General features: G+C 42.4%; 2 protein-coding genes across 32 annotated transcripts in view; one reads left to right on the top strand and one right to left on the bottom strand.

The window, feature by feature from the left end:
• EFCAB3 (EF-hand calcium binding domain 3) overlaps positions 1 to 19,469 on the bottom strand; it is a 466,563-nt gene that overhangs the window by 99,849 nt on the left and 347,245 nt on the right. For all 31 annotated transcript variants that reach the window (XM_035300329.3, XM_035300331.3, XM_078373418.1 and 28 more), the window contains 3 exons: positions 19,368 to 19,421; positions 8,123 to 8,227; positions 3,710 to 3,763 (listed from right to left, as the gene is read on the bottom strand). In XM_035300329.3, the coding sequence (XP_035156220.3) occupies positions 3,710 to 3,763; positions 8,123 to 8,227; positions 19,368 to 19,421 (213 nt within the window). The remainder of the gene's footprint in view (positions 1 to 3,709; positions 3,764 to 8,122; positions 8,228 to 19,367; positions 19,422 to 19,469) is intronic.
• LOC100387829 (MARCKS-related protein) lies at positions 4,656 to 6,209 on the top strand. Its single transcript, XM_002748129.7, has one exon. The coding sequence runs from the start codon at positions 4,843 to 4,845 to the stop codon at positions 5,434 to 5,436; it is 594 nt and encodes a 197-aa protein (XP_002748175.1). The 5' UTR covers positions 4,656 to 4,842; the 3' UTR covers positions 5,437 to 6,209.

The raw sequence follows: 19,469 nt of genomic DNA, 5'->3' as shown, positions 1-19,469 counted from the left end.
GTTGCTCTTTTTGTGGAATATCTTTGAGGTGTTCTCTGTATTTCCTGGACTTGACTATTGGCCTGCCTTGCTAGGTTGAAGAAATTTTCCTGAATAATATCCTGAAGAGTATTTTCCAGCTTGGATTCATTCTCTTCATCACATTCTGGTACACCTAGCAAACGTAGGTTAGGTCTCTTCACATAGTCCCACATTTCTTGGAGACTTTGTTCATTCCTTTTTGTGCTTTTTTCTCTAATCTTGGTTTCTCGTTTTATTTCATTGAGTTGATCTTTGACTTTTGATATTCTTTCTTCTGCTTGGTCAGTTCGGCTGTTGAATCTTGTGCATGCTTCACGAAGTTCTCGTGTTGTGTTTTTCAGCTCCTTCAATTCATTCATATTCCTCTCTAAGTTATCCATTCTGGTTATCATTTTCTCGAATCTTTTTTCAAGTTTCTTAGTTTCTTTGCATTGATTTAGAACATGTTCTTTTAGCTCACAGAATTTTCTCATTACCCACCTTCTGAAGTCTGATTTTGTCATTTCATCACACTCATTCACTGTCCAGTTTTCTTCCCTTGCTGGTGAGGAGTTTTGGTCCTTTGTAGGAGGCAAGGTGTTTTGGTTTCAGGTGTTTTCCTCCTTTTTGTGCTGGTTTCTTCCCATCTTTGTGGGTTTATCCACCTGTCGTCTGAGTAGTTGCTGACTTTTTGATTGGGTCTCTGAGTGGACACCCAGATTGTTGATGATGAAGTATTTCTGTTACTTAGTTTTCCTTCTAACAGTCTAGCCCCTCTGCTGCAGGACTGCTGAGGTCCACTTCAGGCCCTGCTTGTCTGGCGTACACCTGTAGCAGCTGCAGAACAGTGAGGGGTACTACCAGTTTCTTCTTCTGCTATCTTTGTCCCAGAATGATGCCCACCATATGTCAGTCTGATTAGTCCTTTTTGAGGTGACTCTTTGGATATAGAGGGGTCAGGGAGCTGTTTGAGGAGGCAGTCTGTACTTTATAGGAGCTCAAGTGCTGAGCTATGAGCTCCGTTGATCATTCAGGTCAGTTAGGCCAGTACGTTTAAGTCTGCTGCAGCAGAACTCATAAAACCCCTTTTTTTCCTCAGATGCTCTGTCTCGGGGAGTTAAGGCCTTCTTTGTGAGTATCCATTGCACCTTTCTGCCCAGCTAGGAGGCAGTTGAGTCACTATTTGCCTGTTGAGGTTCTGCCCTGCTGCCGCAGGCTCCACCTTGTTGGTGGAGTCTCTCTGTTATGGCGGGTTGCCTTGGCAACAGCAGGCTGCATCAGTAATGGGAGTATACCTCAGTAGGGGCGGTATGCCTCGGTAATGGCAGACGCCCCTCCCCCACCGAGCTGCACCTTCCGGAGCTGCGCCCGCAGTGAAACTCTCAACCTCTAGCATTTCAAATTGCGGTTTTGTTTGTCCCTGCGGGGGTGGGACCCGCCGAGCCTAATCACCTGGCTCCCTGCCTCAGAGCCCTTTTTTTTTTTTTTTTTTAAGTAGAACGGTTGACTCTCTCTTAGGTGTTTCAGTTGGCTGCTGATACGGCACCGGGATCTGTGTGATTTCCCATGCAGCGACCCACCGTGCTGGCTCAAACGTCTCTTCCCAGGTCTGGCTTGCTGTCCAAGTCCCGTTTAATCAGATGGATATGCTAATCTGCCCTCCCACATCTCAGATTGCTGGTTTAACAGGGCATCCAGACCAGTGAGTTCTGTGTGGAGTGCCACTGCACTGCGGCACCGGCCAAAGCAGCCGCGCAAGCCTTAACAGCTGCGCTGGCGTTGTGTGTCTCTCCTACACCTGGGAATTTCCCCGTTCTGTGGGCAACAGTGATCCGTCTGGAAATGCAGATTAAACTCACCCTCTGCATCTTCACTGAGAGCTGCAATCCTGATTTGCTCCTACCGTGCCATCTTGGCCAGGTCAAGACTATCCTTTTAGTTAGTTGTTCAAGACAAAATGTTACAATCATTCTTGACTTCTCCCTTTATCTAGTACTTTGTATCTAATCCACTAGAAAATTCTTTTGACTCTTTAAAAAAATATGTCTGGAGGGCCGGGTGTGGTGGCTCACGCCTGTAATCCCAGCACTTTGGGAGGCCAAGGTGGGCAGGTCACCTGAGGTCAGAAGTTCAAGACCAGCCTGACCAACATGGTGAAATCCCGTCTCTAAAAAGAAAATTAAAATATAAAATAATAAAATAAATTTTAAAACGTCCAGAATCCAGCCATCGCCTTCTACCCTGGTTGTGTCACCAGCATCCCTAACATTGATTACTCTAAAGACCCTCTAAATGGTTTCCCTGTTTTTTGTCTTCTCTTCTCTTCTCGATTCTCTCCTCTCCTTCCCTTCTATACTTAGCTTTATGATGCTGAGCTTGAGACTCTATAAACTATGTTTCTGGCTCCATGTTAAATTCTGCCAACAGGGAGTGCTAGAGGGATTCTGAAAAGCTGGAAAATGAAGTTCCCTTCCCCACCCCTCCTCCCCTCTCCTGCACTGTGTGCCACCCCCAGCTAACTTATATTTTTAGTAGAGACAGGGTTTTGCCATGTTGGCCAGGCTGGTCTAGAACTCCTGGCCTCAGGCAATGCACTCACCTCAGCCTCCTAAAGTGCTGGGATTTCAGGCATGAGCCATCATGCCTAGCCAAATGGTTTCCCTATTTCTACTGTTGATTCCTTTGTTCCAGCCCACCCCCAGTCTATGCTCAACACAAATCCAGAAAGATCTGATTAAAACCTAGGTCAGATCATATTACGCCTTGGTTTTAAACCCTAAATAGCTTTCTTTTTATCTCAGAAAATAAGCTCGTCCTTTCGAGGCTTTCAGAAGTAATGCATCCATTACTTTTCTTATCCCCTATTACTTTTTCTTTTGAGACAGAGTCTGGCTCTGTAACCCAGGCTGGAGTGCGATGGGCTCATCTTAGCTTACTGCAACCTCTGCTTCCTGGGTTCAAGTGATTTTTCCTGCCTCAGCCTCCTGAGTAGCTGGGACTACAGGCATGTACCACTAGGGCTGGCTAATGTTTGTATTTTTAGTAGAGATGGGGTTTCACCATGTTGGCCAGGCTGGTCTCGAACTCCTGACCTTAGGTGATCTGCCTGCCTTAGCCTCCCAAAGTGCTGGGATTACAGCATGCCCAGACTCCCTATTACTTTTTTACTTAGTTACTTAGCTTCAGTTACCTGACCTTCTTCTTGTTCTTTGAATACACCAGGCATGCTCCTGCCTTTGGTTCTTTGTCATTATCCTCTTTGCCTGCAAAACTTTTTGTCTAGAAATCCCCACAAAACCCTCACTTCTTTCAAGTGTTTGCTCAAATGTTACCTTTCCAAGGAGGCCTGATTACCAATTTAAGAAATATGCCTGCCTCTTTCCCCAACACACGCTGCTTTCCTTTATCTACTTCTCATATATTTCCATAGCATATATCATTTTCCAACATATTATATAATGTACTTATGTTTAATGTTTATTGTTTATTGCTTATTTCTCCTGCCAGAATGTAAGCTCCATGGGGCAGTGACCTTTGTACTGTTTACTGATATAGCCTACATGCTTAGAACAGTGCCTGGCATGTGATAAATCCTCTATAAATACTTGTTAAATAAATGAGTGGAAGAAATATTATTGTGTTAAAAATATGGTGCCATATAAAACTTTAAGATCACACAATGTAGTATTTGCTGTAACATCTCACTCACCTGTAACATTTTTAACTTCATCCATCATCATGTTCAAATCAATCTTCCCATTATCTTTAAGATAAAAAAAGCAAAAAGATTTATGAAAAATGATATAAGGTCCTTACATTTTGAAATAGAAACCCAAAAGTCAATTATTCAAAAACATTTCCCTAGAAGTTTATTTTTCCAAGTCCAATGCTCATGAATTTAATTGATATAGCTACTACTATTTACCCTACAAATAATCAAAATCTATATTTCACAATGCAAGAGTAAAGTTTAAAGCATTCTTCTTTCCTTCAGGACAATCTATTATCTAGTAAGTTAGTCTTTTCAGGGGTTGGAAATTTGAGAAAAAATTTTATTTAAAAATGGTATTTCCATTTTTGTCAATGCTGACTTTACCTTTAGGCTTATGATCACTTTTAGTTATCCACTAAAAGATTAGAGTATTGGTATCCATGTCTGGTTGCTCTTAGATTGCCAACATGATAAGTATGCAGTTAAAGTCCATTTGTGATGACAAAACTTTTATTTTGTTGTGACCATTCTCAATTAAAATATATTTTCATAGATCATGTACTTAATTTCTTTGATCGGTATTTCTCAAATTAAAGTCTGAAGTCACTGGAAGTCAAGTTTGAGAGATGTTATTACTCTCATAGGCAAGATTCAGTTTGGAACCTTAAAGCTGCTGAAGGACACACTCATTTTTTACTTATGACTTGGTCAAGGGTGCCAATTCATCACTGCTCAAATATGTTTGCACTGTTGTATTATTTGTAATATTCCTAAGACTATAAGTTTATCTGAAGACGAGATACCAAGAATCACTTTGCATTCTTACTATCACCTAGACATTAGTGTAATGGTTTGCACAAGATTGATGCTCCATAAATATTTACTAAATAATAGTTTTAGCAAAATGCAAACATATTATAAAGAATGAATTAGCGGGCTTTCTGGCGCGGAGCGGTAGCGGGCGCAGCTAGCGGGTCGGCCGTGGAGCGGAGGTGCAGCTCGGCTTCCCCTGACATCCCTCCCCTTCGGGCGCCAGCGCCACCCCTCTGCTGGCCGGGCCGACCCCGCCATACTATCCCCTGCGGCGCGAGCCCGGGGTGGCTCCGGGCGCCCGCCAGCAGACCCCCATCATGGGTAGCCAGAGCTCCAAGGCTCCCCGGGGCTACGTGACCGCCGAGGAGGCAGCAGGCGCTTCCCCTGCGAAGGCCAACTGCCAGGAGAATGGCCACGTGAAAAGCAATGGAGACTTATCCCCCAAGGGTGAAGGGGAGTCGCCCCCCGTGAACGGAACAGATGAGGCAGCAGGGGCCACTGGCGATACCATCGAGCCAGCACCTCCTAGCCAGGGTGCTGAGGCCAAGGGGGAGGTCCCTCCCAAGGAGACCCCCAAGAAGAAGAAGAAATTCTCTTTCAAGAAGCCTTTCAAATTGAGCGGCCTGTCCTTCAAGAGAAATCGGAAGGAGGGTGGGGGTGATTCTTCTGCCTCCTCACCCACAGAGGAAGAGCAGGAGCAGGGGGAGATCGGTGCCTGCAGCGACGAGGGCGAGGGCACTGCCCAGGAAGGGAAGGATGCTGCCACCCCTGAGAGCCAGGAGCCCCAGGCCAAGGGGACAGAGGCTAGTGCGGCCTCAGAAGAGGAGGCAGGGCCCCAGGCTACAGAGCCATCCACTCCCTCAGGGCCGGAGAGTGGCCCTACACCAGCCAGTGCTGAGCAGAATGAGTAGCTAGGTGGGGGCAGGTGGGTGATCTCTAAGCTGCAAAAACTGTGCTGTCCTTGTGAGGTCACTGCCTGGACCTGGTGCCCTGGCTGCCTTCCTGTGCCCAGAAACGAAGGGGCTATTGCCTCCTCCCAGCCACGTTCCCTTTCCTCCTCTCCCTCCTGTGGATTTTCCCATCAGCCATCTGGTTCTCCTCTTAAGGCCAGTTGAAGATGGTCCCTTACAGCTTCCCAAGTTAGGTTAGTGATGTGAAATGCTCCTGTCCCTGGCCCTACCTCCTTCCCTGTCCCCACCCCTGCATAAGGCAATTGTTGGTTTTCTTCCTCAATTCTTTTTCCAAGTATGTTTTGTTTACCTTACTCCCCAAATCCCTGAGTCAGAGATGGGGTGCTTATACTCCCAAACCTTGAGTGTCCAGCCTTCCCCTGTTGTTTTTAGTCTCTTGTGCTGTGCCTAGTGGCACCTTGGCTGGGGAGGACACTGCCCCGTCTAGGTTTTTATAAATGTCTTACTCAAGTTCAAACCTCCAGCTTGTGAATCAACTGTGTCTCTTTTTTGACTTGATAAGCAAGTATTAGGCTTTGGGGTGGGGGGAGGTCTGTAATGTGAAACAACTTCTTGTTGTCTTTTTTTCTCCCATTGTTGTAAATAACTTTTAATGGCCAAACCCCAGATTTGTACTTTTTTTTTTCTAACTGCTAAAACCATTCTCTTCTACCTGGTTTTATTGTAACATTTGGAAAAGGAATAAATGTCATCCCTTTTAAAAAAAAAAAAAAGAATGAATTAGCTTTAAATTATTATATTCTAGGTTCTTAAATACAGAATTTATATTTGTTCTTTTAAAATATTGATTATGACAATCTTTTGCTGGTATTCTTTTTTCTCTTTTTGAGATAAAGACTCACTCTGTTGCCTAGGCTGGACAATCCACCTGCCTCACTATCCCAAGTAGCTTGGACTAAAGGCACATACCACCATCCCTGGATAATTTTTTTTTTTTTTTTTGAGACAGAGTCTCATTCTGTTGTCTAGGCTGGAGTGTAGGGGCACGATCTTGGCTCACTGCAACCTCCACCTCTTGGGTTCAAGCAATTCTCCTGCCTCAGCCTCCTGAGTAGCTGGGATTATGGGTGTGCACTACCACGCTCAGTTAATTTTTGTAATTTTAGTAGAATTGGGGTTTCAATCTGTTGCCCAGGTTGGTCTCAAACTCCTGGCCTCATGCGATCCATCTTACTTGGCCTCCCAAAGTGCTGGGATTACAGGTGTGAACCACTGTGCCCAGCCATTCCTGGACAATTAAAAGAAATACTTTTTAGAGATGAGGTCTTGCTATGTTGTCTAGGCTGGTTTTGAAGTCCTAGTCTCAAGAGATCCTCGCGCCTCAGCCACCCAAAGTGCTGGGATTACAGAGGTGAGCCACTGTACCTGGCCTGGTATTATTTTACAGTTTTATAATACTTTATTAATATGGTTACTATTATAACTTTTAAATAGTACAAGGATGAACTTTTTTTTGATAAAAGTCTGCCTGTAAATGACATGCCACCACACTCTTCACTTTCTGTGTTTCCAATTAGCTCTACTGAGGCCCATTAGGTTCTGAAACAATATTCTATCTTATCCCAGATGATTAAACAGATGTGCAAGATATTCTACAAGAATGATATTAAGGGCCTCACACTTTAAATCACTGTGCTGGTGATGTTCTAAGATACTAGGACAACAGGGTAACCGCAAATATCTACATTTATTGCATTGGTAGGTTGAAAGAGCTATAGAAGAGATTTAAAAACAAAAGAAAAATTCATTTTTTGAAAACTGCTTGCTTATTAAGGTGAAGGTACCATGGGCTTAGAACAGTGCTTGATGCATCATAGGCATTAAAGTTGATGGAATCAAAGAATAAAAGGTACTACTGATTTAGAAAAGCACATACAGTATTCATTGACTTGGGTGAATTTTATATTTTTACTATTTCCTCTAGGGAGCAGTAGTCCCCCAAAATTTTCTGATGAAATTTTTTCAGTTCCACTAGCATGAGACCATCTAAAATATGCCAAGTTTAATGAATTTCATTTGTAACATTACTAAATACTTTTTAAAATTTGTTAATTCTATTAGCTCATGGAAGTATAGCATTGTGGTTAAGAGACAGTTTCTGAAGCCTGATTGTCTAGGTTCTTTTCCTGGCTCCATTTTTTACTAGCTTTCTGCCTTTGGGCAAGTGACTTTTCTGTGCCTTAGCTTCCTTACATGTAGAATGGGGATAAAAACAGAACCTACCTTTTAGGGTTGTTTGCAAGATTAAATAAGTTGATACATGAAAGTGCTTAGCATAGTGCCTTGCATGTGTCAGGACCACATGGTGTTGGTCATGGCTATTTAATGCTGGATTAGCAGTAGAGACTAAAATATGTCCTGTGTATTTTTGTTAAATCTTGGCATTTCCTGTGGTGTTACATAGTGAGTTGACACTTGTTATTTATGTTGGCAGTATTCTTGGTGATTCTTCCCACACAGTAGCCATTGGGTTCAGTTTGGTAGTTATGGTGAAGGCCTTATTCTTTCATTTCTTTCCATATGTATCCTATTTTCAATCATTCCAGCCCCTTCAATCACTCCAGCCCCACTACTAGCCTTATGCTCAAAGGTTTACTAAGGGGTACACTGATGTTCAAATGCTCACCATCAACTGGTAGGTGGTCCTTCAGTAACTGGATTTCTTTCTCCTTGAGATCAATTCCTGTGCTTTTCATGAACATTTCCATCTTATCTGAAGACACCTTTACTCCTTAAGAAATAAGGGGATGAATGCAAGAAAATTTGTAATGATATGAAGAGTGGGGATTTTTTGCTCATATCTAGGCATCAATACTATTCACAGAATGAAGGGCAAAGAACAATGAAACTATTAAAGTAAACATGGTTTTTGGTATATAAGTCAGGAATTTCTAAACCCCGAGCTGTGGGATTCTGTTATGGCTTTTAGGAGAACTAAAGATCAAAATCAACCTTTATAAATGTGTCTGCATCATAAGATTTAAAACTTGCTAAAATAATGGAGAAGAATAAATAACCAAGTAAAGTCCACGGGTTTACTCCATCATAATCCCCTGGAAATATTTTTAAAATTTTTATATTTTAATTGACATAATAATATTTGCATATTTTAAAGGGTACAATGTGATGTTTTGATACATGTAAACATTGTAGAATAATCAAATAAGTGTAATTAGTATATCTATCACCTCAAATATTTATCATTTCTTTATGGTGAGAACATTAAAATCCTTTCTTGTAGCCTGAAAAACACATTATCATTAATTATAGCTATCTTGCTCTGCAATAGAACACCAGAACTTATTCCTCCCAACACTAACTTTGTATCTGTTGACCAATATCTTCTGGGACAGTTTTTTCACCTTTTCTGTTTATTTTATTTGTTTACTTAAAGTTCTGGGATACATATGCAGAACGTGCAGGTTGGTTACATAGGTATACATGTGTCATGGTGGTTTGCTGCACCTATCAACTGGTCATCTAGGTTTTAAGCCCCACATGCATTAGCTATTTGTTCTAATGCTCTCTCTCTCCTTGCTCCCAAGCTCTAGACAGGCCCCAGTGTGTGATGTTCCCTTCCCTGTGTCCACGTGTTCTCATTGTTCAACTCCCACTTAGGAGGGAGAACATGTGGTGTTTGGTTTTCTGTTCCTGGGTCAGTTTGCTGAGAATGATGGTTTCCAGCTTCATCCATGTCCCTGCAAAGGACATGAACTAATTCTTTTTTATGGTTGCATAGTATTCCATGGTGTATATGTGCCACATTTTCTTTATCCAGTCTATCATTGATGGGCATTTTGGTAAATAATTTCATTATTTATGAAATAATAAAATTGAGCAGATTGTTCAATTTCCATGAAGTTGTGCAGTTTTGAGTGAGTTTCTTAATCCTGAGTTTTAATTTGATTGCACTGTGGTCTGAGAGACTGATATGATTTCTGTTCATTTGCATTTGCTAAGAAGTGTTTTACTTCCAATTATTTGTTTGATTTTAGAATAAGCGCTATGTGGCACTGAGAAAAATGTATATTTTGTTGATTTTGGGGAGTTCTGTAGATGTCTATTAGGTTCCCTTGGTCCAGAGCTGAGTTCAAGTCCCAAATATCCTTGTTAATTTTCTGTCTTGTTGATCTGTCTAATATATTTTTTTATTGCATTTTAGGTTTTGGGGTACATGTGAAGAACATGCAAGATTGTTGCATAGGTACACACGTGGCAGTGTGATTTGCTGCCTTCCTCCCCTTCACCTATATGAGGCATTTCTCCCCATGCTATCTCTCCCCAGCTCCCCGCCCTCTGCTGTCCCTCCTCTATTTCCCCCAACAGACCCCAGGGTGTAATGCTCCCCTCCCTGTGTCCATGTGTTCTCATTGTTCAACACCCGCCTATGAGTGAGAATATGCAGTATTTCATTTTCTGTTCTTGTGTCACTTTGCTGAGAATGATGGTCTCCAGGTTCATCCATGTCCCTACAAAGGACACGAACTCATCATTTTTGATGGCTGCATAATATTCCATGGTGTATATGTGCCACATTTTCCCTGTCCAGCCTATCACCGATGGGAATTTGGGTTGGTTCCAGGTCTTTGCTATTGTAAACAGTGCTGCAATGAACATTCGTGTGCATGTGTCCTTATAGTAGAATGATTTATAAACCTCTGGATATATACCCAGTAATAGGATTGCTGGGTCAAATGGAATTTCTATTTCTAGGTCCTTCAGGAATTGCCACACTGCCTTCTACAATGGTTGAACTAATTTACACTCCCACCAGCAGTGTAAAAGTGTTCCTATTTCTCCACAGCCTCTCCAGCATCTGTTGTCTCCAGATTTTTTAATGATTGCCATTCTAACTAGCGTGAGATGGTATCTCAATGTAGTTTTGATTTGCATCTCTCTAATGACCAGTGACGATGAGCATTTTTTCATATGATTGTTGGCCTCATGTATGTCTTCTTTTGTGAGGTGTCTGTTCATATCCTTTGCCCACTTTTGAATGGGCTTGTTTGTTTTGTTCTTGTAAATCTGTTTTAGTTCTTTGTAAATTCTGGATATCAGCCCTTTGTCAAATGGGTAAACTGCAAAAATTTTTTCCCATTCTGTTGGTTGCCGATTCACTCTAATGACTGTTTCTTTTGCCATGCAGAAGCTGTGGAGTTTGATTAGGTCCCATTTGTCTATTTTGGCTTTTGTTGCCAATGCTTTTGGTGTTTTGGTCATGAAGTCCTGAATGGTTTTACCTAGATTTTCTTCTAGGGTTTTTATGGAGTTAGGTCTTATGTTTAAGTCTTTAATCCATCTGAAGTTAATTTTAATGTAAGGTGTCAGGAAGGGGTCTAGTTTCTGCTTTCTGCACATAGCTAGCCAGTTTTCCCAACACCATTTATTAAACAGGGAATCCTTTTCCCATTGCTTGTTTTTGTTATGTTTGTCAAAGATCGGATGCTTGTAGATAATGTTGTGTTGCCTCCGAGGCCTCTGTTCTGTTCCATTGGTCTATATCTCTGTTTCGGTACCAGTACCATGCTGTTTTGATTACTGTAGCCTTGTAGTACAGTTTGAAGTCCGATAGCGTGATGCCTCCTGCTGTGTTCTTTTTGCTTAGAATTGACTTGGCTGTGCGGGCTCTCTTTTGGTTCCATATGAAGTTTAAGGTGGTTTTTTTTCAGTTCTGTGAAGAAGGTCATTGGTAACTTGATGGGGATAGCGTTGAATCTATAAATTACTTTGGACAGTATGGCCATTTTCACAATATTGATTCTTCCTAACCATGAACATGGAATGTTTCTCCATCTGTTTGTGTCCTCTCTTATTTCGTTGAGCAGTGGTTTGTAGTTCTCCTTGAAGAGGTCCTTTACATTCCTTGTTAGTTGTATTCCTAGGTATTTTATTCTCTTTATAGCAATTGTGAATGGCAGTTCATTCTTGATTTGGATCTCTTTAAGTCTGTTATTGGTGTATAGAAATGCTTGTGATTTTTGCACATTGATTTTCTATCCTGAGACTTTGCTGAAGTTGCTTATTAGTTTCAGGAGATTTTGGGCTGAGATGATGGGATCTTCTAGATATACAATCATGTCGTCTGCAAATAGAGACAATTTGGCTTCCTCCTTTCCTATTTGAATACCCTTTATTTCTTTTTCTTGCCTGATTGCTCTGGCTAGAACTTCCAGCACTATATTGAATAGGTGTGGTGAGAGAGGGCATCCTTGTCTAGTGCTAGATTTCAAAGGGAATGCTTCCAGTTTTTGCCCATTCAGTATGATATTGGCTGTTGGTTTGTCATAAATAGCTTTTATTATTTTGAGATATGTTCCATCGATACCGAGTTTATTGAGGGTTTTTAGCATAAAGGGCTGTTGAATTCTGTCAAATGCCTTCTCTGCATCAATTGAGATAATCATGTGGTTTTTGTCTTTGGTTCTGTTTATGTGGTGAATTATGTTTATAGACTTGCGTATGTTGAACCAGCATCCCTGGGATGAATCCTACTTGATCATGGTGGATAAGCTCTTTGATGTGCTGTTCCAATCAGCTTTCCAGTATTTTATTGAAGATTTTTGCATCTATGTTCATCATGGATAATGGCCTGAAGTTTTCTTGTTGAGTCTCTGCCGGGTTTTGGTATCAGGATGATGTGGGTCTCATAAAATGATTTGGGAAGGATTCCCTCTTTTTGGATTATTTGGAATAGATTCAGAAGGAATGGTACCAGCTCTTCTTTGTGTGTCTGGTAGAATTCGGCTGTGACCCCATCTGGACCTGGGCTTTTTTTGAGTGGTAGGCTCTTAACTGCTGCCTCAACTTCAGATCCTGTTATTGGTCTATTCAGGGTTTCGACTTCTTCCCAGTTTAGGCTTGGGAGGATGCAAGTGTCCAGATATTTATGCATTTCTTCCAGGTTTACTAGTTTATGTGCATAGAGTTGTCTGTAATAATTTCTGATGATGGTTTGAATTTCTGTGGAATCTGTGGTGATATCCCCTTTGTCGTTTTTTATTGCATCTATTTGTTTCTTCTCTCTTTTCTTTTTTATTAATCTGGCTAGTGGTCTGTCTATTTTGTTGATGTTTTCAAAAAACCATCTCCTGGATTTTTGATTTTTTAAAGGGTTTTTTGGGTCTCTATCTCCTTCAGTTCAGCTCTGATCTTAGTTATTTCTTGTCTTCTGCTAGGTTTTGAGTTTTCTGTATCTTGCTCCTCTAGTTCTTTCAATTTTGACGATAGCGTGTCAATTTTGGATCTCTCCCTTCTTTTTATGTGGGTACTTATTGCTATATATTTTCCTCTAGAGACTGCTTTAAACGTGTCCCAGAGAGTCTGGTATGTTGTGTCTTCATTCTCGTTTGTTTTGAAGAACTTCTTTATTTCTACCTTTATTATTGTTTATCCAGTCAACATTCAAGAGCCAGTTGTTCAGTTTCCATGAAGCTGTGCAGTTCTGAGTTAGTTTCTGAATTCTGAGTTCTAACTTGATTGCACTGTGGTCTGAGAGACTGTTATGATTTCCGTTCTTTCACATTTGCTGAGGAGTGATTTCCTTCCAATTATGTGGTCAATTTTAGAGTAGGTGTGATGTGGTGCTGAGAGGAACGTATATTCTGTAGATTTGGGAAGGAGAGTTCTGTAAAAGTCTATCAGGTTTGCTTGTTCCAGGTCTGAGTTCAAGCCTGGATATCCTTGTTAATTTTCTGTCTGGTTGATCTGTCTAATATTGACAATTCGGTGTTAAAGTCTCCCATTATTATTGTGTGGGAGTCTAAGTCTCTTTGTAAGTCATTAAGAACTTGCCTTATGTATCTGGGTGCTCCCGTATTGGGTGCATATATATTTAGGATCATTAGCTCTTCTTGTTGCATCGATCCTTTTACCATTATGTAATGTCCTTCTTTGTCTCTTTTGATCTTTGTTGCTTTAAAGTCTATTTATCAGAGATGAGAATTGCAACTCCTGCTTTTTTTTGCTGTCCATTTGCTTGGTAAATCTTCCTCCATCCCTTTATTTTGAGCCTTTGTGTATCCTTGCATGTGAGATGGGTTTCCTGGATACAGCACACTGATGGATTTTGGCTTTTTATCCAATTTGCCAGTCTGTGTCTTTTGATTGGGGCATTTAGTCCATTTACATTTAGGGTTTATATTGTTATGTGTGAATTTGATACTGCCATTTTGATGCCAGTTGGCTGTTTTGCCTGTTAGTTGATGCAGATTCTTCATTTTGTTGATGCTCTTTAGCATTTGGTATGTTTTTTGAATGGCTGGTACTGGTTGTTCCTTTCTATGTGTAGCACCTCTTTCAGGAGCTCTTGTAAAGCAGGCCTGGTGGTGACAAAATCTCTGAGTACTTGCTTGTTCGCAAAGGATTTTATTTTTCCTTCACTTATGAAGCTCAGTTTGGCTGAATATGAAATTCTGGGTTCAAAGTTCTTTTCTTTGAGGATGTTGAATATTGCCCCCACTCTCTTCTGGCTTGTAGGGTTTCTGCCAAGAGATCTGCTGTGAGTCTGATGGGCTTCCCTTTGTGGGTAACTCGACCTTTCTCTCTGGCTGCCTTTAGCATTTTCTCCTTCATTTCAACCCTGGTGTATCTGATGATTATGTGACTTGGGGTTGCTCTTCTTGCAGAATATCTTTGTGGTGTTCTCTGTATTACCTGGACTTGAATATTGGCCTGCCATGCTAGGTTGGGGAAGTTTTCCTGGATAATATCCTGAAGAGTATTTTCCAGCTTGGATTCATTCTCTTCATCACATTCAGGTACACCTATCAAACATAGATTAGGTCTTTTCACATAGTCCCATATTTCTTGGAGACTTTGTTCATTCCTTTTTCCACTTTTTTCTCTAATCTTGCCTTCTTGTTTTATTTCATTGAGTTGATCCTCGGCCTCTGATATCCTTTCTTCTGCTTGGTCAATTCGGCTGTTGAAACTTATGCATGCTTTGCAAAGTTCTGTTGTTGTGTTTTTCAGCTCCATCAGTTCACTTATATTCCTAAATTGTCCATTCTTTTTGGCATTTTTGTCACATCTTTTTTCAAGGTTCTTAGTTTCTTTGCATTGGGTTAGAACATGTTCTTTTAACTCACAGAAGTTTCTCGTTACTTACCTTCTGAAGTCTGATTCTGTCATTTCATCACATTCATTCTCCATCCAGCCTTGTGCCCTTGCAGGTGAGGAGTTGTGATCCCTTGTAGGAAAAGAGGTGTTCTGGTTTCGGGTGTTTTCCTCCTTTTTGCACTGGATTCTTCCCATCTTTGTGGATTTATCCACCTGTCGTCTTTGTAGTTGCTGATTTTCAGATTGGGTCTCTGAGTGGACGTCTTGATTGTTGATGATGAAGTTATTTCTGTTTCTTAGTTTTCCTTCTAACAGTCTGGCCCCCCCTGCTATGGGACTGCTGAGGTCCACTCCTGGCTCTGCTTGCCTGGGGATCACCTGCAGCAGCTGTAGAACAGTAAGGGTTGCTACCAGTTTCTTCTTCTGCTACCTTTGTCCCAGAATGATGCCCGCCAAATGTCAGTCTGATCAGTCCTTTGTGAGGTGACTCTGGCTACACAGGGGTCAGGGAGCAGCTTGAGGAGACAGTCTGTCCTTTATAGGAGCTCAAGTGCTAAGCTGTCAGCTCTGTTGTTCATTCAGAGCTGCTAGGCTGGTACATTTAAGTCTGCTGCAGCAGAACTCATAAATCTCTTTTTTTTTTTTTATCCCCAGGTGTTCTGTCCCGGGGCATTAGGGCTTTATTCGTGAGTATCCGTTGTGCTGCTGCCTTTTTTTTTTGGGGCTGCCCTGCCCAGCAAGGAGGCAGCCTAGTCACTGTCTGCCTGCAGAGGCTTTGCTGAGCTGCTATGGGCTCCACCCTGCTGCCATGTGAACTTCCCTGCAGTCCTGTTTATATGGGTGTGGTTAGAACTGCCTCAGCAATGGTGGCCCACCTCTGTAATGGCGGACTCTCTCTGCAGTGGCAGGTTGCCTCGGCAACAGCGGGCTACCTCAGCAATGGCAGACTACCTCTGTAGGGGTGGAGTGCCTCGGTAATGGCGGACACCCCTCCCCCACAGAGCTGGACCATCCTGGGTTCAGCTGTGCTTGCTGTGAAACTCTCAACCCAGGGCATTTCCGATTGCTGGTTTGTGTGTGTGTGTGTGTGTGTGTAGGGGGAGTGGGACCCCCCGAGCCTGATCACCTGGCTCCCTGCCTCAGAGCCTTTTTTTTTTTTAAGTTGAATGGTTGACTCTCTCCCAGGTGTTCCAGTCGCCTGCTGAAAAGGCGCTGGGATCTGTATGATTTCCCGTGTGGTGACCCACTGTGCCAGCTGAAAAAACAGCGTTGCCCAGGAATCTCCTGGCCTGGCTCCCTGTTTCTGTACCCTGTTTAATCAGATGAATGGGTGACTCTGCCTTCCTGGAGCTCCAATTGCCAGCTTAAAAGGGCAACCAGACCAGTGTATTTTGAATGGAGAACCACCGTGCTGGGGTGCCGGCAAAATAGCCGTACCGGCCAAAATAGCTGTGCTGGTGACCCGTGGGTCTCCTCTGCCTGGTAGTCTCCTGGTCTATGGGCAATAAAGATCTGTCTGGAAATGCGGCATCCACTCACCCTCTGTGCTTTCACTGGGAGCTGCAATCCTGAGCTGCTCCTAAACTGCCATCTTGGATTTTTCTTCCAATCTGTCTAATATTGACACTGGGGTGTTAAAGTCTTCTACCACTATTGCATGGGAGTCTAAGTCTCTTTATATGTCTCTAAGAACTTGTTTTATGAATCTGGATGTCCCTGTATTGGGTGCATGCATATATATTTGGGATAGTGAGCTCTTCTTGTTGCATTGATTCCTTTACCATTATGTAATGCCCTTCTTTGTCTCTTTTGATCATTGTTGGTTTAAAGTCTGTTTTATCAGAGACTAAGACTGCAACCCTGAGTTTTTTTGCTTTCCATTTGCTTGGTGAGTATTCCTTCATCCATTTATTTTGAGCCTATGTGTGTCTCTGCTTGTGAGATGGGTCTCCTGAATACAGCACACTGATGGGTCTTGACTCTATTCAATTTGCCAATCTGTGTGTCTTAATTGGGGCACTTAGCCCATTTACATTTAAGGTTAACATTGTTACGTGTGAATTTGATCCTGTCATCATGATGCTAGCTGGTTATTTTGCACTTTAGTTGATGTAGTTTTTCCATAATGTCATTGGTCTTTATATTTGGTATTTTTTTTTGCAGTGGCTGGACCAGTTTTTCCTTTCCATATTTAGTGCTTTCTTCAGGAGCTCTTGTAAGGCAGGCTTGGTGATGACAAAATCCTTCTGCATCTGCTTGTCTGGATTTTATTTCTCCTTCACTCATGAAGCTTAGTTTGGCTGAATATGAAATTCTGGGTTGAAAATTCTTTTCTTTAGGAGTTAATATTGGTCTCCACTCTCTTCTGGCTTGTAGGGTTTTTGCAGAGAGATCCACTGTTAGTCTGATGGGCTTCCCTTTGTAGGTAACCTGACCTTTTTCTCCAGCTGCCCTTAACATTTTTTCCTTCATTTCAACCTTGGGGAATCTGATGATTATATGTCTTGGGGTTGCTCTTCTTGAGGAGTATCTTTGTGGTGTTCTCTGTATTTTCTGAATTTGAATGTTGGCCTGTCTTGCTAGGTTGGGGAAGTTCTCCTGGGTAATATCCAGAAGTGTGTTTTCCAACTTGGTTCCATTCTCCCCATCACTTTCAGGTATACCAGTCAATCATAGGTTTGGTCTTTTCATATAGTTCCATATTTCTTAGAGGCTTTGTTCATTCCTTTTCATTCTTTTTTCTCTAATCTTGTCTTCACACCTTATTGCAGTAAGTTGATCTTTAATCTCTGATACCCTTTCTTCTGCTTGATTCATTCAGCTATTGATAACTTGTGTATGCTTCACGAAGTTTTTGTGCTGTGTTTTTCAGCTCCATCAGGTCATTTATGTTCCTCTCTAAACTGGTTATTCCAGTTAGCAGTTCCTGTAACCTTTCATCAGGGTTCTTTACTTCCTTGCATTGGGTTAGAACATGATCCTTTAGCTTGGAGGAGTTTGTTATTACCTACCTTCTGAAGCCTACTTCTGTCAATTTGTCAATTTCATTCTCCATCCAGTTTTGTTCCCTTGCTGGAGAGGAGTTGTGATCATTTGGAGGAGAAGAGGCATTCCAGTTTTTGGAATTTTCAGTGTTTTTGTGCTGGTTTTTTCTCATCTTTGTGGATTTATCTACCTTTGATCTTTGAGGCTGATGACCTTTGGATGGGGTTTTTGTGTTTGGGTCCTTTACGTTGATGTTGTTGTTTTCCATTTGTTAGTTTTTCTTCTAATAGTCAGGCCCTTCTTCTGCAGGTCTGCTGAAGTTTGCTGGAGATCCTCTCCAGATCTTGTTTGCCTGGGTATCACCAGTAGAGGCTGCAGAACAGCAAAGATTTCTGTCTGCTCATTCCTCTGGAAGTTTTATCCCAGACGGGCACCGGCCTGAAGCCAGCTGGAGTTGTCTTGTATGAGGTATCTGCCGACCCCTGTTGGGAGATTTCTCCCAGTCAGGAGGCACGGGGTGAGGGACCCACTTTAGGAGGCAGTCTCTCCCTTAGCAGAGGTCCTGCGCTGTGCTGGGAGAATCTCTCTTGTCAGATCAGCTGCTTTCTTCAGAGCCAGAAGGCAGGAATGATTAAATCCACTGAAGCTGCACCCACAGCTGTCCCTTCCCTCAGGTGCTCTCTCCCAGGAATATGGTGGTTTTGTCTGTAAGCCCCTGACTGGAGCTGTTACCTTTCCTTCAGAGATGCCCTGCCCAGTGAGGAGGAATCTAGAGAAGCAGTCTGGCCACAGCCACTTTGTCAAGCCCAGCCCAGACCTCTCAGCCTTCTTAGCACTGTCCGGGGAAAATTGCCTACTAAAACTTCAGTAATGGCAGATGACCCTCCCCCTACCAAGCTCAAGGTTGACTTCAGACTGGTGTGGTGCCAGAGAGAATTTCAAGCCAGTGGTTCTTAGCTTGCTGGGCTCTCTGGGAGTGGGACCCACTCAGTGAGACCACTTGGCTCCCTGGCTTCAGCCCCCTTTCCAGGGGAGTGAATGGTTCTGTCTCACTGGGGTTCCAGGTGCTACTGGGGTACAAAAAATACTCCTGCAGCTAGCTCAGTGTCTGCCCAAACAGCTGCCCAGTTTTGTGCTTGAAACCAAGAGCCCTGGTGGTATAGGCACATGGGGGAATCTCCTGATCTGCAGACTGCAAAAACCATTGGAAAAGTGTAGTAACCTGGCTGGGTAGCATAGTCCCTTGTGGATTCCCTTGGCTGGGGGAAGGAGGTCCCCGACTCCTCGCACTTCCCAGGGGAAGCAATGCCACACCCTGCTTCTGCTCACTGTCCATGGGTTGGACCCACTGCCTAACAAGTCTCAATGAGATGAACTGTGTACCTCAGTTGGAAATGCAGAAATCACCCGCTTTATGCATTGGTCTCGCTGGGAGCTGCAGACAGAGCTCTTCCTATTGGACCATCTTGGTCCCCTCCTCCTTGAAACTTTTTAATAACATGTTTCTAGGTACTAGCTCTGGAAATCCAAGAGAAATATGGCAGAAAAAGGGCCTAGTGATATGGATGCTAAAACAGTGTTTTTGTTTTTCTGGTGATTCTGATGCACAACTTTATTTTGAAACCACTGTTTTTGGGTCTACTGTAGTTAAACCATTTTAGTGATTGCAGTGTGCCTAAAAGCATATAAGGATAAACACTGAATTAATAAACAGTTGGAACAGCAGGATTAGTAATCTGAAAATTGTGAAATAGGAAGGGTTTTTGAAAACAACAGTAAAGCTTGAGGACCTCAGTTTTACCGGCCTTTTTACCTTACTTTTCACTCACCTTTAAGACCCCTCAATTCTTTCATCAGTCTGTTCACATATACCCTTCCTTTGGCTGTAAGACAGAGAAAAATTCAAGTCTCAGGAAGCAATGCGGATATTT

Source organism: Callithrix jacchus, chromosome 5, assembly GCF_049354715.1.
Source record: "Callithrix jacchus isolate 240 chromosome 5, calJac240_pri, whole genome shotgun sequence".
In the NCBI taxonomy this organism is placed as follows: domain Eukaryota; kingdom Metazoa; phylum Chordata; class Mammalia; order Primates; family Cebidae; genus Callithrix; species Callithrix jacchus.
The sequence above is the reverse complement of the archived record's forward strand: the minus strand, read 5'-3'. Positions and strand labels throughout refer to the sequence as shown.